The sequence below is a fragment of the Neophocaena asiaeorientalis genome, unplaced genomic scaffold (genome assembly GCF_003031525.2).
Source record: "Neophocaena asiaeorientalis asiaeorientalis breed wild unplaced genomic scaffold, Neophocaena_asiaeorientalis_V1.1 scaffold113, whole genome shotgun sequence".
Classification (NCBI taxonomy): domain Eukaryota; kingdom Metazoa; phylum Chordata; class Mammalia; order Artiodactyla; family Phocoenidae; genus Neophocaena; species Neophocaena asiaeorientalis.
The window spans coordinates 3,913,711-3,939,786 of record NW_020172316.1 but is presented as its reverse complement, the minus strand read 5'-3'; the positions used below and the strand labels follow the sequence as shown (position 1 = coordinate 3,939,786).

The 26,076-nt window shown below is 35.6% G+C and overlaps 1 protein-coding gene across 4 annotated transcripts in view; it reads left to right on the top strand.

Annotated features, from left to right (window-relative positions):
- ITPRID2 (ITPR interacting domain containing 2) overlaps nucleotides 1-9,599 on the top strand; it is a 37,291-nt gene extending 27,692 nt beyond the window's left edge. For 3 of the 4 annotated variants that reach the window (XM_024766421.1, XM_024766417.1, XM_024766426.1), the window contains 3 exons: nucleotides 510-971; nucleotides 7,736-7,853; nucleotides 8,449-9,599. In XM_024766421.1, coding sequence (XP_024622189.1) covers nucleotides 510-971; nucleotides 7,736-7,840 — 567 coding nt within the window. In that variant the 3' untranslated portion in view covers nucleotides 7,841-7,853; nucleotides 8,449-9,599. The remainder of the gene's footprint in view (nucleotides 1-509; nucleotides 972-7,735; nucleotides 7,854-8,448) is intronic. The other variant, XM_024766429.1, reaches the window with a different exon arrangement.
- The last annotated feature ends 16,477 nt before the right edge of the window (nucleotides 9,600-26,076 follow it).

Genomic DNA, 26,076 nt, shown 5'->3' with positions numbered 1-26,076 from the left:
AGTTTATTTTTTTTTTTTTTTTTTTTTTTTTTTTTGTGATACGTGGGCCTCTCACCATTGTGGCCTCTCCCGTTGCGGAGCACAGGCTCCAGACACGCAGGCCCAGCGGCCATGGCTCACGGGCCCAGCCGCTCCGCGGCATGTGGGATCCTCCCGGACTGGGGCACGAACCCGTGTCTCCTGCGTCAGCAGGCGGACTCTCAATCACTGCGCCACCAGGGAAGTCCAAGTTACTCTTCTTGATAAGTAATTTGGACCCCTGTGTGGGACCAAGTAAAATTTCATCCAGCTATAGTTTAGTTACACATTTCATGGCTTGATCTCTGTGAATTTAAATTTTCCTTGCTATTTTTGCAAATGAAATTGAGTAGTAACTAAATGAATGCATTAGAATCATGTCTTTACAAGTTAAGTGATTTGGGGCAGTAATCACACCTAGGATTTTAATCTTCTTTTAACTACCAATCTTAATTTCAAGAGAGAAGAATTACAATTTTTCTCATCTCCAGGTCACTGAACTGATGCGGGAACAGTCATATCTGAAGTCTGAATTGGGCCTGGGCCTTGGAGAAATGGGATTTGAAATTCCTCCTGGAGAAAGCTTAGAATCTGTTTTCTCCCAAGCAACGTCAGAGTCATCTTCTGTATGTTCTGGTCCCTCTCATGCCAATAGAACTGGAGTACCTTCTAGTGACTCAGTGGGCAGACCCAAAACCCATCTGGTACCAAGCAAGAAAGTATTCCGAGCGTCGGTGGCCTTAACACCAACTGCTCCTTCTAGAACAGGCTCTGTGCAGACACCTCCAGATATGGAAAGTTCTGAGGAAGTTTTTGCAGCTGAAGAAGCCTCAGAGGCTGTAGGACCTAAATCTGAAGTGGAGAAAGAGCATGGAAGAATCTCATTATTGCCAGCTGCTGAGGAAATGCATAAAAATGTGGAGCAAGATGAGTTACAGCAAGTCATAAGGGAGGTGAGTAAAATCTACGCTTAGTTTATTTGGAGTAGGTTTTGTTTGAACATTAATTATTTATAAGCTATTCCTTTGATTCATTGTATTCAGTAATTTTCCCATTGATCCAACTCGTGTCTATTATGTATCTATGAAGAAGGCATATGTAGGGTTCAAATAAGTGAACACATGACAAACTCTCTAGACCTCTGTTTCCACCTTTGTAAAATTAGGGATTATAATTTAGATCTTTTCCAGGATTAAAAGCTGTCATTTAATAATGTGAATTGACATTAAAAAATGGTGTTGAGATTTTAAGAAGTAAAAAAAAATTTGAGCTGTTTGGCTTAGTGGGTGGAGAAATGTGGAAATTATATAAGTTGTTCAAAGATAGAAATACAAAATGAAAAGAAGGTTTACCCTGTGTGATTAGCAGTATGCAGACCTGAAATATTTAACCATAGTTGTAGGTTACCAAAAAGACTGCAGAAACTTAGGAGGATTAGTAATCAAGGGCAAACATTAATTGAGAAAATTAGTAAAATAGTTGCTTTTGGCACTAGGATCAGGTGGTAAGGAATAGTATGTATATCATTTAAAAAGGGAGACTGCTATAGATACATGTTTATGATGACTTTTTTTTCCTTTTCTTCTCAAATCACATTGTGTCTTTGGGTGCAAAATCCAATAGAGTGCATGGAATAAAAATTACACATGTTGAATTTATTTTTTTCATTCTGTTCCCTGTATTAAGAGTAACTCTAAGGAAGAACCATAATTACTCATAATTCTTTCCAAATGAGATACTAAAATCCATGATAAAAAAGGATCATTCATTCTTTCCAATAGTTGAAAAGAAGAATATCCTATAAGTTAAAAAAAAAAAAAAGGTTTATAAGTATCTTAATGAGTACCTGCTCTGTAAGGGTAAAAGAAAGATATGAGACATGAATCCTTAAGCTTAAAGTCCAGTAGGAAGGTAAATAAGACTAACTCAGGAAACAGTTGAAAAATCATACAGAAATCATTTTGTATAATGTATTGAGAACTAAGAATTTAGAACTGGAAAAAATCAAACTGAGCCAGAGAAATTAGTGTCAGTGACTCCCTCTTTTTAATCTGTGTATTTCCAATAAATTCAGTAACGTGAACTTAACATATTTTTAGAATTAACTCATGAGTAGCATAAAACAAATTTTTAGTGGTTATAGGTCAATAATGGTGGCAACAGACCAAAATGTTCCTTCAAATGGGCCATTGATCCTCTGGGTCCAAAGATTAGTTCATGTGTATTAGTTGCCAGCATTTATAGCTGCATGATAGTGGCTTGAGAAGTATACTGAAAATACTCAGTTTTGTTATATAGTATGATATATGCATTCCTAAAAATCGTTGTGCTATGCAAATTTGTATAATAAAAACACAGAGCTTATGGGGAAAATAGTATTAGAAGCATAACACTCAAAACTGTGACATGTTTTTAAAAAGGTAAAAACCTAATAGAAACAGTAACACTATTTTATAAATGTTAAATGGTTAAGAAATACATAAATACTGCAATAATGTGACACTTTACCTTGAAAAAGACCTGAAACTTGCTTGTGGAATTGGACTTTGGAAGGGTTGCAGCTTGTGAGTTATTGTGGAGTGGTGGAGGAGGGTGACATGAAGTCCAGCAGAAAGTTTTAATGCCAGATGCAGATAGGTGCGCTTCATAACACAGTGAACTGACATAGCTGGTAGGTGTTTAATGTTTGTACAGTTTGGGTACTCTGTTCCCTGGTTCAGCTGACATTCAGACAAATTCACATTTACAAAACAAGCATTCTAGCAGATGAGACTGCATGTGTGTAATTTCTTTTTATGACATGAATTACCAACTTAAAAGGTCTTAATTCTATAAATTTATTTGTCCTACAAATGTAATTACTTTTGTAGGTTGATTGTGGCTGGCAGATATTTAGCAGGGTCTGTACATGTACATTGCTCAGTTAGTTAGGTGTGACTGATTATAATTCATTCTTATTTATGTGTTTCACATCAAAGATCAATTTTTGAGTAGAATTGAGTTTTACTCAAAAATTATTTTTCTCCACAATATATATGTTAACTGAGGAAATAAGTTTTAAGGTACTCTCCCCCCACCCAGAAATGTGATATTTTTGTTCCCTTTAGCTTGTTTTGGTTTGAAAATTTTCCTTGGAAACTGGACTTTATGTACTCATTTAGCACAAATACTCCCTTAATGCACTCTTGAATCCTCATTTTTAAAGTTGTTAATGGATGGCCTGATATGTGCTGTAAGTAATTTCCTGGGTGTAAAGCATCCCTAAGCCAGAACATTGATTTTTTGGCTGATAGAAAATAGCATACATGTAGAAAAGTTGGTTGTTTCCATCATAATGTGGTGGTGCTAGAGAATTAATCGTTTATAAGAACATCCCATCAAATATGGAAGATTTTATAATTTGAAGACTGATATGCAAGGCAAATGTTTGAAGAATTTTTCAGAATTTGTTATTAAACCTGTTAATTAGAAACCCCTAATTCAGAATTTGGCATAGCTTGGACAAACTTTGGCTTAGTATTGACCCTTTTAACTGTCTACAAAGAAGGACTTAGCAAGCAAAATACGTAGTAGATCAAACAAGGCATAAGAAGGAATACTTTACTTAAAAAAAAAAAGAAAAAACTACAGACTAATATCACTGATGAACAGAGATGCAAAAATCCTCAACAAAATACTAGCAAACAGCACATTAAAAGGATCATACACCATGATCAAGGGGGGTTTATCCCAGGAATGCAAGGATTCTTCAGTATACGGAAATCAGTCATCAATGTGATACACCATATTAACGAATTGAAGGAGAAAAACCATATGATCATCTCAATAGATGCAGAAAAAGCTTTTGACAAAATTCAACATGCATTTATGATAAAAACTCTCCAGAAAGTGGGCATAGAGGGAACCTACCTCAACATAATAAAGGCCATATATGACAAACCCACAGCAAACATCATTCTCAATGGAGAAAAACTGAAACCATTTCCTCTAAGATCAGGAACAAGACAAGATGTCCACTCTCACCACTATTGTTCAACATAGTTTTGATAGTTTTAGCCACAGCAAGCAGAGAATAAAAGAAATAAAAGGAATCCAAATTGGAAAAAAGTGGGGAGGGGGATGGGTAAGCTGGGACAAAGTGAGAGTGGTAGTGTCTATATGGACATATATACACTACCAAATGTAAAATAGCTAGCTAGTGGGAAGCAGTCGCATAGCACAGGGAGATCAGCTCGGTGCTATGTGACCAGCTAGAAGGGTGGGATAGGGAGGGAGATGAATGAGGGAAGAGATATGGGGATATATGTATATGTATAACTCCAATTAAAATGTTTAAAAAAATAAATAAGTATAGCATCAGAGAACCAGGTTAAAAAAAAAGGAATACTGTTGTCCTTAAGAAAATAAACTCTTCTGAAGCAGTTTAAAAGCATGTGTTAATAGATAAGTTAGTCTAATGCCATTTACAATTTAAACAAATAATTTGGGTTATCATCTTAGCTCAATTACAATGGTGTTGTTAAACTTTGTTTACAAAATTCAGATTAGTCTTGATTCTGTTCATTTAAAATTGGTAATCTTTTTACTTAAATATACATGGTACTGAATTCCAATTTTTTTAAGCTTATTGTATCAGCTACCAAGAAAATTAGATTGTCTTCCCAGTAAATTATGGGTCTCTAACCCCATTAACAAAGCTACTATTCATGAAGAAAAGATTTAAGCTTGGGTTGAACAGTTTTGTAGGTGAGGATTAAACATGTTTGGCAGACACTTTCAGGGAAGTTTTCTTATTGCAGTCATGGGTGCATGAAACGATGTCTATCAGGCCTTTGTTTCCATTATTTCACCATATGTGAACTTTTTTAAAAGAATCCTTTCATTATTTATAATGTGTTAATGCAGTAGTTTAATGCAGTAGAATTCTTTTGAAGGAACACACTGGAAGTTCTTGCAAATATTCAATACACTCATTTAATAACTAAGCTTTTTGTCAGATGAAAGATACCCATTCCTGTGCAGGTTGCATATGTTGTAGTGGGGACATGTACACACTCTTGGAATTTGCCCAGGTGGTCTGTGATGTATGTAATCAGTGGCCTGAAACTGTTTATAGTTACTTTAAAAAAAAAAAGTAAGAAAGAAGATTACTTAATAGAATAAATGAGCATCTGCCCACAGAAGCAAATGGAACAGAATTACATATCAAAGCATAAACACAGATTGCTCTGTGTAGAGAGTACTTTGTTTATTGAAGTTCCTAGGCTTGGTTCATGCCTTTTTGTATCTATTACATTTCATCTGGCAAGCTTTAACATGTATTTTGGTAAATACACAGCTTGCATGTGTTCTTATTACAATTCTATTAGTGATCACTTGATATAATGGCTGCCACACAGGAAGCACTCAGTAACTCAGTAGATGCGTAGTAAATGGACGTGTTGCCCCACACTTCAGGCTTGCTGTCAGCCTGTTTATTTGCCAGTGTGCATTCCTTCCTTAATCTCAAGTAGTCTGTCTTCAGCCTGTCTTACTTTTTGAAAGTTATAAAGGTGACTTCACCATCCATCCCACTGATTTTCTCACTAATCCTTCTCACCTCTCTGTAGCGTGGGAGACTTTGGAACTAATTTATTTGTTCATACATTTATTACTTCAATAAATTATCAAAGGCATTTTGTCATTTTCAGTGCTAGTCTGTAGTCCTTTGTTTTTCTACTTTCTGTTCCTTTTTGTGTCTGATACTGTCTCTCTCAGGCATGTGCTGTCTCTCTCATTGATGCATTTATTCAGACATTCATTGAGCACTTACTGTGTGCCAGGATACATTGATTAATTTCCATTTGAGCTCCCCGTTTCTATTCTAATTCCTCTGTACTCTTTACCTAGTAGGAACTGTCTTGTTGGCTAGGCTTCTTTTTGCTGTGTCTCCAAGGTGCTCTTGCTACAGTTTTCATCCTCACTATTGTCTGAAATTTTCCTTACTTTTTCATTATTATGTTAAGACTGCTATTCTCTGAGAATTTATTTTTTTCCTCTTCTAGCCCATACTAGTCTCTCATTTTTAAAAATTTGTTCTTATGTCATTAATGAATTAATAAATAATTTTCTCCTTTCAATATTTCATGAAACAATATTCATTTTGTGCCCACCTAGATTATAACATCCTTGGTAGAGACTCTTTTATGCTTTACTCCAGTAATATCTGTACCCCCCACCCCCCCAAATGTTGGCACATTTGGGGGGGGTGTGGGGTACAAAGTATTCTTTGTAGAGAATACTTTCTAGCTAGTTTGTTTTTGAATGATGAAGTACGATGAGATGTGCATTGGACAACAGGAGTGAAAGACTCTGCTACTCACTGTCTTTTGTAAATATAGATTTACAGAGGATCTGATTCAACACACTGCATTTGCACTTGTATATTGTGGCAAAGAGATTCTGGTTTTCATAATATTTGTATCCAATACATATTTGTTTAAAAAATGAATCTGAAGTACTATGAACTTAAGAAACTTTTGATGTTTTGTTGTTTAAAGCTTAGAAATATTGGTAGAAGGTAAGATGAGAAGCTTCTATTTATTCAAATATGTTTCAGTACAGATGGCTGGTAGCTAAGGAGCATTTGTTTCTCTGAATACTTATGTATAAATATGTATTGTGTACCAATTTTGCATGACATTATTACAGAGCCATTTTTGGAAAGACTTCGATTGAGATGTGTTCAGGATGTACTTAGGAACATTTAAGGGAACAGATCAGGCTGACAGGAAACTGGAAATGTAGAATTTTTTAAAGCTGGTTGAGAGTGTCTCAAGTGCTAATTCGGGAAGGCATTATCAGCTTATTTCAGGAAATACACATTTAAGCCTTCACAGAGGGCTATTCGGAGGTGATGCTATATCATTAGAGAGAAAAAGGCTTAGATAGGCACGTGTAGTGTTTGGGCATCTGGAGAAGAAAATCTTGATGGAATTGTCATTGCCCCTAGGTCTGTTTGCCTTTTCCAACAATAAAATGATGTAATCCTTGTCCAAAGCAAAATTTTCAGACAGGTGACAAATGTACCATACAACTAAATAAATATTTATTTCTTTAGAGTTTATGGTTGATTAGAGGATTTTTTTTCATGTTTTAAACTAAATTGTACTAGATGATCATTTCTTCTTTTCACTTAAAATGCACATGTTAGGTTAGAATAATATGTAATAACTTCTTTAGATACTTTGCTTTCAGTTAGTATAAACAGGCAATACACCTGTATATTATTTTGCCACTACTAGGTTTTCTTAACAATGAGAATACTTGAGTATCCTGCTGGTTACCAAACAAAGATAGACATTAACAAAAAACATAAAAGTGAACCTAACATTTAATCAGTTCTTTCAGGTTATTTTGTGTCATGGGGCAAATTATCTAATGAAGTTTTTAAATCTGACGTTTGTTAGTGTTCTCAACTTGAGAATTGTGATATTTTATAATGGAGCTATCTGAGTTGTGCTAGACAAGACCTCACAATGTGATCTGAGTTTGAGGATAGATGGATGTGATTCCCTACTTGCTCTCTGTATTTCATGAAGGGTTTACATGAAGGTTGTAGTTCTCTCTATAGTTTAGCTGACTGCAGGAATTAAATACTATTTATTTTTCTGAAAATAGAATAAAATGGATTATAGTCATATTGTTAAATTCTTATTTTCCTCTTCTTCCATTCTAGATTAAAGAGTCTATTGTTGGGGAAATCAGACGGGAAATTGTAAGTGGACTTCTGGCAGCAGTATCTTCAAGTAAAGCATCTAATTCTAAGCAAGATAGTCATTAAATGGAATTTATAGGTAAATTTTTCTGAATTTCTTTGTTTAGATAAATGTAAATTAGTACTTAGTTTTTAATACTTTTTTTTTTTTAGTATACAGGTCTGTTTCTCTAGCTAAATTTTGATTTATAGAAAGTATGTAATATGTTATCCTGCAGTGTGAAAACCTCTTACAACCTCATTTGAAGTGTAAGCAAGTCAAATCTCATAATCTCAAACCTCCAAGGGATTATTGATATTTTGCCATTTTATTGAAATTTCATTATAGTAAATAAATTCTGGAACTGGGGAAATAGGGACCTTCAAACCTGAGTTTTATCTTGATAGCACTGGTTTCAATGTTATTTCAAATGTACAATTTATGGATCAAGATTTCAAGCCTTAATCATAAATTTCTAGTATCTTTGTCTTTTAAAGAAACCTATCCCATAGGTCCCATATCTAATCATGTTATAATTTATAAAGGAGGATCATATATATATATATATATATATACACACACATATATATTTATATATATATATATTTTTACAGAATATTCTCATCCTTCCTTTTAAAGACCTTTCAGTAGTAATTGAAAAATGTGTAATGTTCACTTCTCTTTCTTTTTTAAGATTGGCATGGGTCCTATTAGCTGTGTGATATTGGAGTTATCGATGATATACACTGGTGGAGGTGTCATTTGTGCTTCAGAAGATACTTGCTGCTGAGCTGGGCTACTGTATACAGTGTACAATGTTTATTTCTTCTGTGCATATCTTTTTAAAAAAACATAGAAACTTAGGCACTTTGCTGACTTTATTTCTTTTCTAAACTATCAAACTGTAGCCATTTGAAAAGCCTAATATTTATTTGTATGTCAATATTTTCCAATTGATTCCCTAGGAAGAATTTTAAAACTTGAAAACTTCCAGACTTAACCAACTTATAAATAACATATTTCTTCAGACTAGCTTCTTAAAACACTGACCTCTATGAGGTATTTACTGTGCAATAACTGATTCATTTTTTGAGAGCTTGAAACAACCAATGATTTTTCCCTCCACTGCTGTTAATTAGTGTCACTTCCAAGAAGAAAAATTGTTCTCTTGTAAAAATTGCTCTTAATTCTTGAGGAGGTTACTAATAGCAGTAGGATAGAATTTATATGTTACCTAAAACTACTTAATGTTCTTACACTGTAAAGCATTGTTACTTTACCCAAGACAATTGCAATTTTATTATAGCTTATGTATTTTTTTTTTTTTTTTTGGAAACATGCCTTAGGTTAAACACTATGTACTTATTGCATTTTCCAGATTTCTTTATTATAAGGAGATGTTTCTTCTTTTAGACTAAATAGTGGAGTATTGCCAAAATAATGGGGCCTGTGACTTGAATGGATAGAAATGAATAAGCTGGTTTTGTTTTTTCAAAATGGAAGTAATTTAGATTTGTTTTTCTCATAATAGATGGTTTTAATTCATTTTTAACCAGTGAGAACTGTTTATGGGAAAAAAAAGGAAGGTAGTTTCCTATTTGGTTTCATATATGTTAAATAAATGTGTAAAGTAACAACCAAATGTTATTAGAATTATTCTTTAGCATTTATAATTTTCAACTCCTATCATATTTCTTTGTGTGAAGTTTTAATCAAAAGTGGTTGAGATGTTAACAGTATACTTTGAAAGAATATCTAAAAGGTTTTAAAAATGTCTGAATTATCACACAAAGGCTGATTTCTAAAAAAAAAAAAATTAATAAAGTATTTATTTTGCCTAACATATTTTTATTGATTTCTTTTCTTGAACCACAACATGAAGAATTTGGATTAGATATGAAGAGTAACAAATAAGGTCCAAAAGAATTGGAGCATATAACCTAATAGGCTAAAATTCTCTTTTCCTCAAGAGGCCTCTATGATGCTTTCAAAAATGGTTAAGACTAGACCACCCTGGAGAAGGAGTGCACACTGATGCCTCTTGGTCTCATCCAGTTCTGTGGTCCTAATGATTACCATCTGAGGCAAAATAAAACTTTTCTTTAAAATGCACTGTTAGACTACAAAGAACAGACATTAAAATATTACCTTAGTCTTTGGCCAAATTATTCAGCAATTTGACTACTTGATTCTCATAATTGCAATGATACATATAAGCCAAACATCCAACATTAATAGTTATACAGATATCAATGATTTTTAACTAATCAGCTTTCTAGCCACTTATAGTTCATTTCTGACAATACAAGATACCCAGAATTTGACAATCAAAATGAAAGGTAATACAACTGGAATAACAGCCTGAGTCAATGGGCAAATCCCTTACACAGTTTATAAGTCAAATAAAATGAACTTCATCTCCTCTTTCCATTCTAAATCTTTGTGTACTTGAACATTTGAAAGCTACTATATTCACGCCACCATGCTAGCTGCTGAAATGAATGAGAGCGGGTCTAGATGGAAGGACAGGACATTTTTTTTTCTTAATGGTAAGTATCAAATGAAAAATATGAAGATCATAAAAAGAATCTGCAAAAGTGTAGCCTGGGGTGGTTGGAGAAGTAAGTCTTCACCAAGAAGATTTGGTTTGAGTAAAGTCTTGAAGAATGGGAAGTGGAAAGGATAGGGTTTAAGTTATCAAGAATATTAGCAAAGGTTATAAATTGAGTTTGAATTACTATATGATTGGCGAAGGCATGTTTTTAAGAGCCCAAGCTGTGTATAGCTTGTACCTATTGTGCTAAGAGCCTGAATGAAGAAAGCATAGAAGGAAAACGAAACTTGAAATGGTGATATGGAAGTTGGGAGCCACTGTGAATGATGTACCATTGACAAAAATGGGCAGCTTCTCAGACTTGAAGTAAGTACTGTTCCTCTAAGAACATTAGGTTGAATTTCTGTAACATTTAAAATAATTGTCTTAGGGCTTCCCTCGTGGCGCAGTGGTTGAGAGTCCGCCTGCCAATGCAGGGGACACAGGTTCGTGCCCCGGTCCTGGAAGATCCCACATGCCGCAGAGCGGCTGACCCTGTGAGCCGTGGCCGCTGAGCCTGCACGTCCGGAGGCTGTGCTCCGCAACGGGAGAGGCCACAACAGTGAGAGGCCCACGTACCACAAAAAAAAAAAAAAAAAAAAATTGTCTTACACCAATTAAGACAATAAATTGTCTTACACCAATTAAGACAATTAAGCTCAGCTGGATGTCTCACCTCTTTTTTTTTAAATTTATTTTTAAAGACATTATTTTTAGAGCAGTTTTAGGTTTACAACATTTAACTTGTTGTAGAGGAAAATAAGAATGCAGTAAAGTGCATGTAAAATGTAAAAAAAAAAAAAGTATGTTTCGGGGATTCCTGAAGAGATGGTGTACTGTCCATTCTCCTGACCTGTCCAAATGGGAGTGTAGTGCTAGCTGGGAGAATAAAGCAGAACTGAAGCACAGTTTCTTGTTTTTGTTTTTCTTACCTTTTCCTGGAAAGGAAGAATTGATAGCACTTAGGAAGTCGGAAGACAAAATATTCTATCTTATAATTAAATTAAGGATCTAAGTTGTAGTAGGTTATGTATGGCTGTTAGAATCATTTATGAATATTGAAAGCATTTAGTTAACACTCTAGCTGCATTCTAAATGTACAAAGTTAAGATGTCTTACCTAATTAATAGCTCTCTCCTATACAGTTTTTTATTTCCATTTATTACTGTTAGGTGAGGCCCTTCACCTTTTTTTGTTCTCATTTTCACAACTGATGCTCTGTTTCTCCTAATGAATAAGTAATGGCTTGTGTACAGAATGTTTTGTGCCCAGCAACAAATCAGAAATGTACTCAAAGAAACATGTCAAACAAATGCCAGGGGCCATTTCCTCCAGTAGGATATCCCAATGGAGGCTAAATCTTTTGTGTACGATTAAACTAGTTTACGTGTTCACTCTGTTCACTCAAAAGGTTGCTGGATACCCACACTTTTTAAGGTTCTGAGTTTGGGAAAATGGAAATATAAAGAATGAGTTAAGAGCATGTTTTAAGGAAAGTTAATAAAGTACATTGTTTAGACCTTTGAAAGGATCAATACATTTAGGAATTGTCTCTTTTTGTCCATTTTTAAAAAAATCTAAAGCGTTCTTTAATGGATAGAAAAGCATATTAAATGTAGGTAACATGAAGTTGGAATGAATAGGAAAGCAATTTGAAGAGCAGACTTCAGAATGACTTAGAAGTGGAACTGAGCAAAGAATGTTGCTTTATTTTAGAAATAAAAGTATTTGAAGTGATGACAAAATATTTTAAATAAACTGATTAACCTCTAGGCTTAGAAGAAAAAAACTGAAGGAAACTTGAGAAGTTACCTTATATATACTACTTAAGAGGAGATCACACAACTATAGATAAAACATGCATTTTGTAAATATTTCTATGTTCTTGTGGTTTTATAGAACCTACATTCTATACTTTTGATGCCCCTATTGATTTAGATTTACAAAAATGTCCCTTGAATCAGCCTTGATGTCATAAATACACTTTTATGGAATTAATAAAAGTAGTATTGAATGACAGGTGTACTCAATTTGAACATTCAAATGATATGCAACAATATAATATTTTAAAACAGATTCACGTTTTATACTAAATTATTTTTGGTTCTTGATTCTAATATGCATAAATCTCTTAATTTTCCTAAGAGAGCAACTTGACAGTGTAACACACTTTACAAAATATACTTTATAATTTTATGCCTTTAAAAATATTGGGACTTTCCTGGTGGTGCAGTGGTTAAGAATCCACCTGCCAGTGCAGGGGACATGGGTTCAATCCCTGGTCCAAGAAGATCCCACATGCCACAGAGCAACTAAGCCCATGCGCCACAACTACTGAGCCTGTGCTCTAGAGCCCGCAAGACACAACTACTGAGCCCACATGTCACAACTACTGAAGCCTGCATGCCTAGATCTCGTGCTCCACAACAAGAGAAGCCACCGCAATGAGAAGCCCGCGCACCACAACAAAGAGTAGCCCCCACTTGCCGCAACTAGAGAAAGCCCGCGCCCAGCAACCAAGACCCAACGCAGCCAAAAATAAATAATTTATAAAAAATATTATTAAATGTCATGTTTGGCTTCATGAAATATAGAAATGTAAATGCTACTTTTTGTTCATAAATATACCTATTTTTTCCAGTGTAATTACGCTTATAGCTAGTAATAGTAGTGTTTTTGTTAAATAAAAGTGGTTAAGTATCACTCTATTTCTACAGGTACTTTCTCAGAAAGCAACGTACTAGATCACTAGAAAGGGTAACAAAATATTTAAAGAGGGCTAGTATATATGAGATTCATGCAGTCATTGACTTGACAAGGTTGTACATGTTTCTAGTGGTTAAGGCTCAAGCTGGGTTCAGATGTCTGCTACGTAGAACTGGGATGGTAATAATAGTACCTCTTTCATAGAGTTGTTAGTATGAATATAAATGCACTTGGCACAGCTCAATAAGATTTGTGGTGGTGGTGGTGGTGGTAATGATGATGGGTAGAAACAGGGTAACATGTAGATGAGGTATGGCAAATTAGGCATTATGTGGAAGAGAGAACCTGAACTTCTAGATCCAGGTCTGAACCATTTGTCTTCATTGTGGTCTTTCAAGCAGTAGAACTAGGGACTGGCAAAGGACCCTGACTCTCCTGTTACATGAAAGGTGGAGATACTGAGTTTCCATTTTCAACAAAGAAATTTTGTTCTTTGGAACAAAAAAATTTTCTAATGGAATACCACTTAGAGTAATGCTTCTCAAACTTTAATATGCATAGAAATCAAATCACCTGAGATTTTGTGGAAATGAAGATTCTGATTGAGTAGGTCTGGGTCCTACTTTCTGGGGTCCAAATTTCTGCATTTCTAGAAGCACTCAGGTGAAATTGATGCTTCTAGTCCATGAACTGTACTTTTAGTAGCAAGGATTTAGATTAGTAGGTCTTACTACCTGTCTGCCAGTTACTTCAAAGGGAGAAATTTGGTAAGCAGGAAAAGGAATTTTTATCTTCAAGGAGATGTCATCTTAGAGGCCCCCTTCAGGAAACTTTTCATTATGCCCAAAGTTAAAATTAAGAACAAATGTATACGAAAACCAGAGAAAGATACTACCAAAAAAGAAAATTACAGGCCAGTATCTTTGATGAATACAGATGCAGAAATTCTCAACAAAATATTGGCAAACCAAATCCAACAACACATAAAAAAGATCATACACCATGACCAAGTTGGATTCATCCCAGGATCACAAGGATGGTTCAACATACACAAATTAATGTGATGCACCACATCAACAAAAGAAAAGACAAACACCACATGATCATCTCAATAGATAAGAAAAGGCATTTGATAAAATTCAATATCCATTCATGATAACTTACCAAAGTGGGTATAGAGGGAACATATCTCAACATAATAAAAACTATTTATGACAAACACACAGCCAATATAATACTCAACGGTGAAAAGCTAAAAGCTTTCCTGCTAAAATCTGGAACACGACAAGGCTGCCCACTCTCACCACGTCTATTCAGCATAGTATTGGAAGTCCTAGCCATAGCAATAAGGCAAGAAAAAGAAATAAAATGTATCCAAATTGGAAGGGAAGAGGTAAAATTGTCATTATATGCAGAAGACATGATACTCTATATAGAAAACTCTAAAGACTCCACACACAAACTACTAGAACTGATAAACAGATTTGGCAAAGTAGCAGGATACAAGGTTAACATACAGAAATCTGTTGCATTTCTTTACACTAACAACAAAATATCAGAAAGGGAATGAACAAAAATAATCCCTTTTTAAGTCACACCCAAAAAAATAAAATACTTAGGAATAAACCTGACCAAGGAGGTGAAAGACTTAATGCTGAGAACTATAAACATTAAAAAGGAAACTGAAGATGATTCAAAGAAATGGAAAGATATCCTATGTTCTTGGATTGGAAGAATTAATGTTGTTAAAATGGCCATACTACTCAAAGCAATCTACAGATTTAATGCAATCCCAATCAAATTACCCATGACATTTTTCACAGAAGTAGAACAAATAATCCTAAAATTCATATGGAACCATAAAAGACCCAGAATTGCCAAAGCAATCCTGAGGAAAATGAACAAATCAGGAGGCATAACCCTCCCAGACTCTAGACAATACCACAAAGCTACAGTAATCACATCAGCATGGTATTGGCACAAAAACAGACATATCAATCAATGGAACAGAACAGAGAGCCCAGAAATAAACCCACACACCTACGGTCAATTAACCTTTGACAAAGGAGGCAAGAATATACAATGGGAAAAAGAAGGTCTCTTCAGCAAGTGGTGTTGGGAAAGTTGAACAGCCACATGTGTATCAGTGAAGTTAGAACACACTCTCGTACCATACACAGAAATAAACTCAAAATGGCTTAAAGACTTAAATATAAGACATGACATAATACAACTCCTAGAAGAGATCATAGGCAAAACATTCTCTGACATAAATCATACAAATGTTTTCTTATGTCAGTCTCCCAAAGCAATAGAAATAAAAACAAAAATAAACAAATGGGGCCTAATCAAAAGCTTTTGTACAGCAAAGGAAACCATAAACAAAACGACAACTTAGAGAATGGGAGAAAATATTTGCAAATGATGAGACTGACAAGGGCTTAATTTCCAGAATATAAAAACATCTCATACAACTCAACCTCCCAAAATAAACAACTCAATTGAAAAATGGGCAGGGGCTTCCCTGGTGGCACAGTGGTTAAGAATCCACCAGCCAACGCAGGGGACACGGGTTTGAGCCCTGGTTTGGGAAGATCCCACATGCCACGGAGCAACTAAGCATGCGCGCCACAACTACTGAAGCCTGAGCACCTAGAGCCCGTGCTCTGCAACGAGAGAAGCCACCACAATGAGAAGAAGCCTGCACACTGTGACAAAGAGTAGCCCCTGCTCACTGCAACTAGAGAAAGCCTGCGTGCAGCAAGAAAGACCCGATGCAGCCAAAAATAAAATAAATTAAAAAAGAAAAATGGGCAGAAGACCTAAATAGACATTTCTCCAAAGAAGACATAAAGATGGCCAACAGGCACAAGAAAAGATGCTCAACATTGCTAATTACTACAGAAATGCAAATCAAAATTACAATGAGGTACCACCTCACACCAGTCAGAATGGCCATCATTAAAAAAATCTACAAATAACAAATTCTAGAGAGGGTGTGGAGAAAAGGGAACCCTCCTACACTGTTGATGGGAATGCAAATTTTTACAGCCACTAAGGAACACAGTATGGAGGTTCCTCAGAAAACTAAAACTAGAATTACCATATGATCCAGCAATCCCACTTCTGGGCATTATCCAGACAAAACTATAATTCAAAAAGATGCATGCACCCCTATGTTCGTAGCAGCACTATTCACCATAGCCAAGACATGGAAACAACCTAAATGTCCATCGACAGATGAATGGATAAAGAAGATATGGTGCATCTATACAATGTAATACTACTCAGCCATAAAAAGAATGAAATAATGCCATTTGCAGAAACATGGATGCAACTAGAGATTATCATACTGAGTGAAGTAAGTCAGAAAGAGATAGACAAATACCACATGATATCACTTATATGTGGAATCTAAAATATGACACAAATGAACCTATCTATGAAACAGAGACAGAATCACAGACATAGAGAACAGACTGGTGGTTGTCAAGGGCTGAGGGAGGGATGGAGTGGGAGGTTGCGGTTAGCAGATGTAAGCATTTATACATAGAATGGATAAACAACAGGGTCCTACTCTATAGCACAGGGAAGTATATTCAATATCCTATGATAAACCATAATGGAAAAGAATATGAAAAAGAATATATATATGAATCTGAATCACTTTGCTGTACAGAAGTAATTAACACCACATTGTAAATCAACTATACTTCAATACAATACATTTTTAAAAATTGAGAACAAATGTAAGCAGAGCACATAGGAAGGGAACCCACCAAAGGACTCATAGAAATGTACAATGTTCAAGAGAGTCTTATGTGGCAGCAATCGCAGCATGAGCTAGGAGCTATTTTACTGTTAATGATAGCAGCTAATAAGTCTATATACTGTGTTGAGTGTACAATGAGAAAACGCAAAGACAGTCTGAGTCCTTCTAGAGTCAACCAGTCAAGAAGCAGAATGAGACTCAGAAAGGAAAGGACTAGCTCTGGAGATGCTTCAGAAAGAGGAGATGAGCTCTAGTGTGGAGTTTGTTCCAGTAATTGGTGTTTGGAGGAGTTTACCGTTGCTTTTGGGAAGGGATTAGTGATTTGAAACAATTACACCTATGTTGAACACATTGTAATATGTTGTGTTCTTGAATAAATTGTTTAGTAAACCCATCCACAGATGATTCATGGTTTTATTTTGGTATATGTCATATAACTCCTTTTATTATTTTTCCAGTCCCAAGGTTAAAAACCCCTGAGGTCTTGCGAAGTAGGTATTATGTGATGAGTTGATTCTGTAACATCTATCACACTCCTGTGCCTGGGCAGAGGTTGCTCTTGATTGAATCACAGGCTCATCAGATAAATCTCAGCTGTGAATGTTCTGTGTTTGGTTTGAAAGTATTCATACCATTTTTAACCTATTGAGATATGTAAAATAAACTTATTCAAATAAGCATTTGAAGAAAAAATGTAATGTGCTTAGCCGGGCCTCATCAGACTGTGAGGACAAATAGGATTGCATTAATGGTGATAGACATTTTAAAAAGTCTTTTTTCCATCACCTGCTGAGGCATATCCTCTTCCAAATCTCATTCATTTCTACTGAGAGTCTGAAGAGTTATTCATATATCTTCACAATAGTCCTTATCAATCAATTCCAGCTAATTTCCTCTTCTCTTGCTTCCCCGCTCTTCCACTGGGGTCCTCAATAGGCAAAAGCTGTGATGGTATCATGCTGTTTGGAAGTGGAGAGAGAGCTTCTCGTGCCGTTATTACCACTTACTACATTGGCAGAAAAGCAGCACTTCTTAAAATCCAGCCTTCTCTGCCTTGTGAACACAACTTTGTTCCTTTATGCTTTTACTACCATCTCCTTGGGGCTTGGCCACGGGTGAAAAGCACTTGAGATAAACACTTTGCTGTCCTTCCCATCCCCTGTTCTCCAGTGCTGGCAAGCGCTCTTGCTCTCTGCCAAAACACCGTCCTGCAAATCAACTAATTCAAATCAACAGCGGCTGGATATTTAGCAGGAGCACAATGTAGGTACAAATTCGTTCCCTCTTACTCTTAGGAACAGACAAGCATTTTAATGACAAATGTTAAGCACTCATATTTTTATTATTTTTTCACTCTGAAATATCATCAAAATTAGATTCATCTAATACACAGCTAATGAACAACTGTTGAATACAAAGCACTAATTACAAAGTTAATTTTTTGTGCTCTTATTTTACTATTGGCTAAAATGTTAATTTGGATCAAGTTTCTCAAGATTCACAAAAGAGAATTTTTATTTTGGTACAATTTATTATTGTTGTTGTCCTTATCTTTCAACTGCAGTACAAGAAACCAAAAGCAGAATACAAATTACACCACCAATTCTGTCAGGTATAATCCTAAACCATTTTCTAGAGAAGATATTAATTTCCTAGAAGAGTCTTTGCTTGGTCCATTCTGCCTGTAATGCCCATGATGGAAAGGGAAGTGAGTGAAACAGCCCATCTCTTGTGAGATGTTCTACTTCTTTAGACTCCAGATCCACATTTGACAGAACTCATTTGTAAAAAGGCACAGTAGCAGTGAAGGAAACTTCATCCATGATCAGAAATTATGTGAGTATAGAACACAGCTGTACTTACCACTCCTGATTTTGGGGACAGTTTCCCAAAAACAGGCTTACCTTCCAAAGATTTTGGATTGTGTCTATTCTAGATAAATTATCATCTTTTAGAAATCCAAGTGACAGAATGCTTGGCTTTATAAGTAATACCTGGAACTCAACATGGACCATCAGTGAAACTGATAACCGTTCATTTACAACGTGTCTTGGTTTATGGATTAGCTGAATTATAGCAAAGTTGGCAGCAAACCAAGTTCTTCAAAGTACTCTATACTTTCCAATTAATAACAAGAATAAAGGAAGCACAGGAGGCAGTTGGGGCAATCAGTAATAGCCTGAACTTAAATTGTCTGGTGAGGAAATACTTCTATGACTGAAAAACCGTAACCACAGGTACCGTAGAGTAATATGTGTTTCTTTTATAGTGTGTTCTCTACTTTAGCATTTCCTTTCTGCTCTTTTCTTTTCTTACCTCTTGCCCTTCAAGACCTCGAAATTACTTCCTCGCCGAGGGATTTCTTTTTTTTTCTTTTTTTAAAAATTTATTTATTTATTTTTGGCTGCATTGGGTCTTAGTTGCAGCACGTGGGATCTTCGTCGAGGCACGTGGGATCTTTCGTTGCAGCGCGCTGGCTTCTCTCTAGTTGTGGCATGTGGGTTTTCTCTCTCTGGTTGTGGTGCGCAGGCTCCAGGGCATGTGGGCTCTAGCTGACGTGTGCGAGCTCAGAAGTTGTGGCACACAGGCTTAGTTGCCCCACGGCATGTGGGATCTTAGTTCCCCAACCATGGATCGAACCCGCGTCTCCTGCATTGTAAGGTGGATTCTTTACCACTGGACCACCAGGGAAGTCCCACCGAGGGATTTCTTGAACCTCACTTTTCTGCTCTGAGAACATTGTATTCCTTTTCAAATCTGTGCATTAGCATATCTGGTTATGGATTTAAATATCATAACTGGATTAAAATATAACATTTTGTCAACAAATGTTCCTTTCAATGTCATTCTAGCCTGAACACTGAGTTTGAGACTTCAGGTTATGTAAAACAAATTAGTTCTTCATGTGATCTGGCCTACATGTTTGAGTCTGTACTGAGTTTGCTAAAAAACAAAGACATCTATGTTCACTTTTCTTTTTACAAGAAAATATTGTTGAAACTATATATAACTGAAGGGAGTAGATGAATGTAAGCATTAAGAGGCCCAATCCAGAGGCAGAGAGACCTCAGTTCCAGGCTTAGCTCTGCCACTTTCTTACTCAATCTCCTGGAGATAACAATAGCCCCTTCCTCTTTGGTTTATTGGGAGAGATTAAGAAGGTGTAATAACATAAGGACATTTAGGATACTGTCTAGCATATGATAAGAGCTCAGTAAATATTAGCTATTAGCAAGAAGTAGTAATAACAGCAGTAGAAGAGAAAGCAAAAATATCAAGATGATACACTCTATTGATTATCTGAGTCAAATATGAGTAAAAATACAGTTGACATCATCCCAATTTTATGTTAAATGAACCACAATCAAAACTGTGTGATTTGTCCTGCTTAAGCTTTATTTAATTCAGGAAAAGCTCAACATTAGGTACATTTGTCAGAAGTTTATCTTTTCTGTTATTTATAATACACTTAATTGGCACCACAGTAAATGATTTGGATAATTGCCAATGATGAGATGCTTTACTCTGTATCATCTATTCAAAGGCTTTGGGGTTTCAGAAAACTGGACTCCTTAGTTGTGGCTATTTGCAACCATTTATTGTTTTTTATAAGAACGCGCTTGACAACAGCATTCTTAGCATAATCCTGTTTCTTTTCTTTTTCTCATTTAAAAAAAATGAATTAATGAACCACTGAGTTGAGCTTCTAAAAATCCTCTAAGCACAGAGATTCTCAGTTGAGCAAAGGCAATTATGAGAATACATGTTGTGTGTGTGTGTGCATATGTGTGTGTATTTATGCACATATGCACGGGTATGTTGTTTTTATTCAGTTTTATAATTTTATATTTGAAGACATATTCCTTTGAAATACAAGCCTTTAAAACACAGCCTTTCAAAATCTCAACTGGTGAGGTGTGGGTTTTAAAAAGTTGAGAAAAACTAACAAATTAAGCCAATTTATTATCAACATAGAAATACTGCAAATAATATAGTACAAATACTCTGTACTATATCCAGAGTGTTTACTTAATTGATATGTAACTGTCAAATGATCTTCAAGCTGATATAATTCTGAAAGACATACAATCTAAAGTTGAATAAATATTCCACTGGTAGAAATTGCAAATAATTTCAACAACAAATGTTTAAGTCACTACAATGGAGCAGTCAGCATCTTCTCTCTAGAGGGAAGAATTTACAGCTCTGGGTGATAAAGTTTGCTAAGGGAGTAATACTTACCTAACCATGACTTCTATATCTTAGAGACTGAAAATCAGGAAGTGTGGACATCAGTCTTTCATGACCTTGACATCTCATTACAGGCGAGAAAAAAAAGAGGCCCTTTTGAGAAGTGATGTTCACTGCCAACTTCCTGGTTTCTTCTTCAAACAAGGAACATTTATACCTCTCCAAAGTCCTCTGGCACAGTGCTAGAGAAACATCCCGTATCAGTAGGTGTTTCTGCCCAGTCCACCAATTTTTATGGTTGCTGGTACAAAACTTCACAGTTATTCTCAAACATTATGGGACTTCTAATTAATGATGACACTAAGTTGCAAAAATAACTCTAAAAAGAACATCCCAATATCTAAAATAAGCCTCTGGTTTAGTGGTTATGCAGTTACTGAAATATATATTTGACTTCTTCTTGAGGAGCATGTGTGAACAATTTTATATATTTGAGCCCACCTTTACAGATTCCAAGCATATAAAAATACATTTCTAGGCTGTGCCATGTATCATTTCTTTCCCTTCAAGGAAACATTACAGGCAAAGATTATGTCATTTGAAGCATTAGCCATTTCAGATTACTTTTTACATTATTCCCTTATTGAAATAGCAAGTAAAAGCCCCACCAAGTTCTGGTTTTGCTTAGCAAATATTGTCTTTTTTTGCTAGGTACCTTGCTTCTTTACAAGTCCTGAGAGTCTAACTCCTTCATATCTAATCATTTCCACTGCTAATATCTTAGTTCAGACCCTCTTACTTCTTGCCTGAGTTATGCACTATATACCACGTAGGCCATTCTGCTTATAGTAATTCATCTACAGTCCATATTCCTCCATATTGTTCGAGTTATTACTCTGAATGCAAATATGATCCTATTGCCTTTGTCCATTTGCTCAAAGCCTTCCAATGACTCTCCATTGTTTTGGAGTTAAAGTCCAAATGCATCCCTTTTTACATCTCCAACCCTCATTCCTTGCAAGCCCTCAGCATGCGGCCGTGCTTCAGCTACACTCAACCATGCTGCTCCATCCTTCCCTGTATTTGCATGTTCTATTCTCCCTGCTTGGAAGTTCTTTCCTTTTTCTCCAGTGCCACCCACTTTAAGCATATCTTCCTCCAAGAAGCCCTCTGGGATCTACCAAGTTGAGATCACTACTTTGCCTTTGACTCTACTTTACACAGTACATACTTTTATGAGTGTGTGTATCAGCTTTATTAAAATATAATTCACATACCATACAGTTTACCTATTTAATGTGTACAATTCCATGGTTTTTAGTAGATTCACAGAGTTGTGCAATCGTCATCACAATTAACTTTAGAACATTTTCATTACCTCCCCAAATATCCAGTACCACTTAGCAGTCACTCTCCATTTCTCCCCAACCCACTCCCATCCTCTACAACTACTAATCTACTTTCTGTCTCTATAGATTTGCCTATTCTGGACATTTCAGATAAACAGAATAATATATAAACTTGTGTGACTGGCTTCTTTCATTTAGTGTAATGTTTTCAAAGTTCATCCATGTGTATCATGTATCAATTCATCATTTCTTTTTATTGTTGAATAATATTCCATTGTATGGATATACCATATTTTGTTTATCCATCATTATTTGATGGACATCTGGACTGTTTTCACTTTTTGTCTATTATTAATAATGCTGTTAAGAACTTTCATGTGCAAGTTTTTGTACAGATATATATTTTTATTTCTTTTGGGTAGATATCTAGAAGTGGATTTTATGTTTAACCTTTTGAAGAACTGCCAGACTGTTTTCCATGGTGACTGGTTAGACAGAGTTAACAAAGGTTGAATAGAGTTACCTTGTGAACCATTTTACATTTCTACGAGCAGTGTATGAGGGTTACAATTTCTCCACATCCTTGACAAAATTCTCTGTTGCTTTCTTTTTTTAATTCTAGCCTCCTAATGGGTGAGTGGTCATATCTCATTGTGGTTTTGATGGACATTTCCCTGAATGATATTGAATCTCTTTTCATGTGCTTATTAGCCATTTGTACATCTTCTTTGGAGAAATGTCTATTTGGATCCTTTTTCCAATTAAAAAAATTGAGTTATTTCTCCTTTATTCTAGATATGAGTCCCTTATCATATGTATGATTTGAAAACCTTTCCTCCGATTCTGTGTGCTGTCTTTTCACTTTCTTGATGGTGTCCTTGAAGCATAAAGGTTTTTAATTTGAATGAAGTCCAATCGATCTATTTTTTCTTTCATTATTTGTGTTTTTGGTGTCATATCCAAGAAACCATTATCTAACCCGAGGTCATGAAGATTTACTCTTACGTTGTCTTCCAAGAGTTTTATAGTTTAAGCTCTCACATTTAGATCTTTATGGATCTTGAGTTTTAATTTTTATATATAATGTGATGTAGAGGTCCAACTTCATTAATTTTCATGTGGATATAGTACATGCCTTTAATATTTTTACACTTATCTTACTATGGTATAATTAACTAGTGTATGCCTTTCAAACTACACAAAGAGAGGAACATATCTTATTTACCATAGTATACCTAGCACAGTGCTTGGCATCTAATGTTCAAAATATACTTGTTGAATGGAACTTAACTGGATTGTAAATATAGACTATTTTTTAATTGTTACTAAAAACAATAAGTTATTTTGATTGAAATATGCAGTATTACTTGATTTTTAGGATAGTTATATTTTATGAGGATATGTCCATTTTACATGGGCATAAAAAGATTCCGAAACTGGGTTAGATCTATAATCCATCTAGACAGATTTTATTTACTTGCAAAGGAACAAGAGCTATATTATAAAGTGTTTAATTCTTCTTCATAGTTTTGGCATCAGTGATAAGAAATATGTCCCCCAAATATTAACTTTTTATGCAAATTTTTTAAACTTAAGGTAGCAGATTATATTTTTTAAAGATGGGTCCAGCAATATCTCCTGTCCCACCCACATACTCTTCTAAAACCTTGCCACTTCCCCATCAAGAGCTGTAGTCTATATCCTTTCCCCTTGCAATTGGTTGAAACTTTATGACTGCTTCAAACAATAGAGTCTAGTAGAAACGATGATCGCTACTTTTAAGGCTAGAACATAAAAATGTTATGCATGTCATTCTGGCTCTTTGGGGATGCTTGGTTTTGGAACCCAGCCACCATTCTGTAAGGAAGGCCAAAACACCTTGGAAGAAGAGGTCTATGTGGAGAAAAACAGAAGCTTCTGGCTTTTGGCTTTGGCTGAACTCCCAGCCAATGGATAGCATCAAATTGCCAAATATGTGAATGAGTTGTCATGAATGTGGATTCTCCAGTTGCCAGGAAAGTCACCCCAGATGATGCCATGTAGAGCTGAGACAAGTTGTCCCTGCTAAATCCTGCCCAAATTACAGATTTATGAACAAAACAAATGATGGTTGTTGCTTTACGCCACTAAGTTTGGGGGATAGCTTGTATATCAATAGGTAACTACTACTAATTTTGGTACCTAAAAAAGGGATGTTGTCATAATGAAATCTACTACATGTGGCATTGGCTTTGGAACTGGACTGTGGGGAGAAGTTGAAATGGTATTGAGGAGACTGTTAGTGAAACCAAAGGGGTGTTAAGTAGAAGGGTTCTGGAAGACCTACAAGGCCTTGAGGAAGCTGTCAGCAAAGCCTTAAAAAAGAGGAAAATATTATTGGAAGCTGAAAGAAAAGGAACCTTTGTTAGGTGACGGCAGAGAGCTTGCCAACACAGTCATCTAGAATAATATGGCAAGGAGAAAATGTACCTAATAAACTCAATGATGTAGCTAAGGAGATTTCTAGGAATAATATTCAAAATGCCACCTGACTTTTTTTCTCATTGCCTAAGATGAAATGTGAGGAGAGAGAAACGAGCTAAAGAATAGAGCATTAAATATAAAAGAGCTCAAACTTGCTGTGTTTGAAATAGAACAATTTTTCATACCCACATTCTGTAAAACAATTACTAAATTCTAAAAAATGGCTCCGGAAAGATCAAATCCAAGATGAGTCTGTAAGATCTTTGTTAATATCTCAGAAGGATTTAAGACAGCTGTTCATAAAACATTTCAAGAGAGGAAAGGTCCTTTAGGAATCTTAATACCTACCTGGCCACAACATTTCAGTTAAACAATAGGACTTCTAAGATTCTTTTTTTTAAAAAAATAAATTAATTTTATTTATTTATTTTTGGCTGTGTTGGGTCTTCATTGCTGCGTGTGGGCTTTCTCTAGTTGCGGCGAGCAGGGGCTACTCTTTGTTGCGGTGCACGGGCTTCTCATTGCGGTGGCTTCTCTTGTTGCAGAGCACGGGCTCTAGGCGCACAGGCTTCAGTAGTTGTGGTGCACGGGCTTAGTTGCTCCGCAGCATGTGGGATCTTCCTGGATCAGGGCTTGAACCCGTGTCCCCCGCATTGGCAGGTGGATTCTTAACCACTGCACCACCAGGGAAGCCCTAAGTGTCTTAAAAGAATTCTCCCACAGCAGTCTCAAAAGAATCCCAACTATACAAGTGTTTGTCTTCAAGAGTTTTTGTGGATTTGTCTTTTGTTTAATGGAGTTGGTTATCAATTGATACACAAGAAACCCACAAGAATTTTTAACAAATTACATCTGTTCAGACTGAAAGCAGGAGATATAATATAAAATGAAGAGGACCCTGGATCCCCAGATTTTTAGAGGCAGGCCTTTTCAATCCACACATTTGTGCTAGATCAGATTATTTGCCTTGCTTGGCTGATGTATTTTACTTCATGTGTCTTAAATTTTCAGGTTTCTGTTTTTGAAGGGCATTTTCTTATTTCTAATATTACTGGAATTTTAAAAACAAGATGTTGTCCTCAATCCATTAATTTAGTAAGTTTTAGAGGCTTCAAATAAACTATCACACTGACTTTCAGATTGAGAAACACTAGAGTTATTTTTGCTTTTTTCTGTCAAAATGTAGTCTCCTCCCACCCACTACCCACCATCTACTTTCCTTCAATAGTTTATGATTTCCTTTTTTCT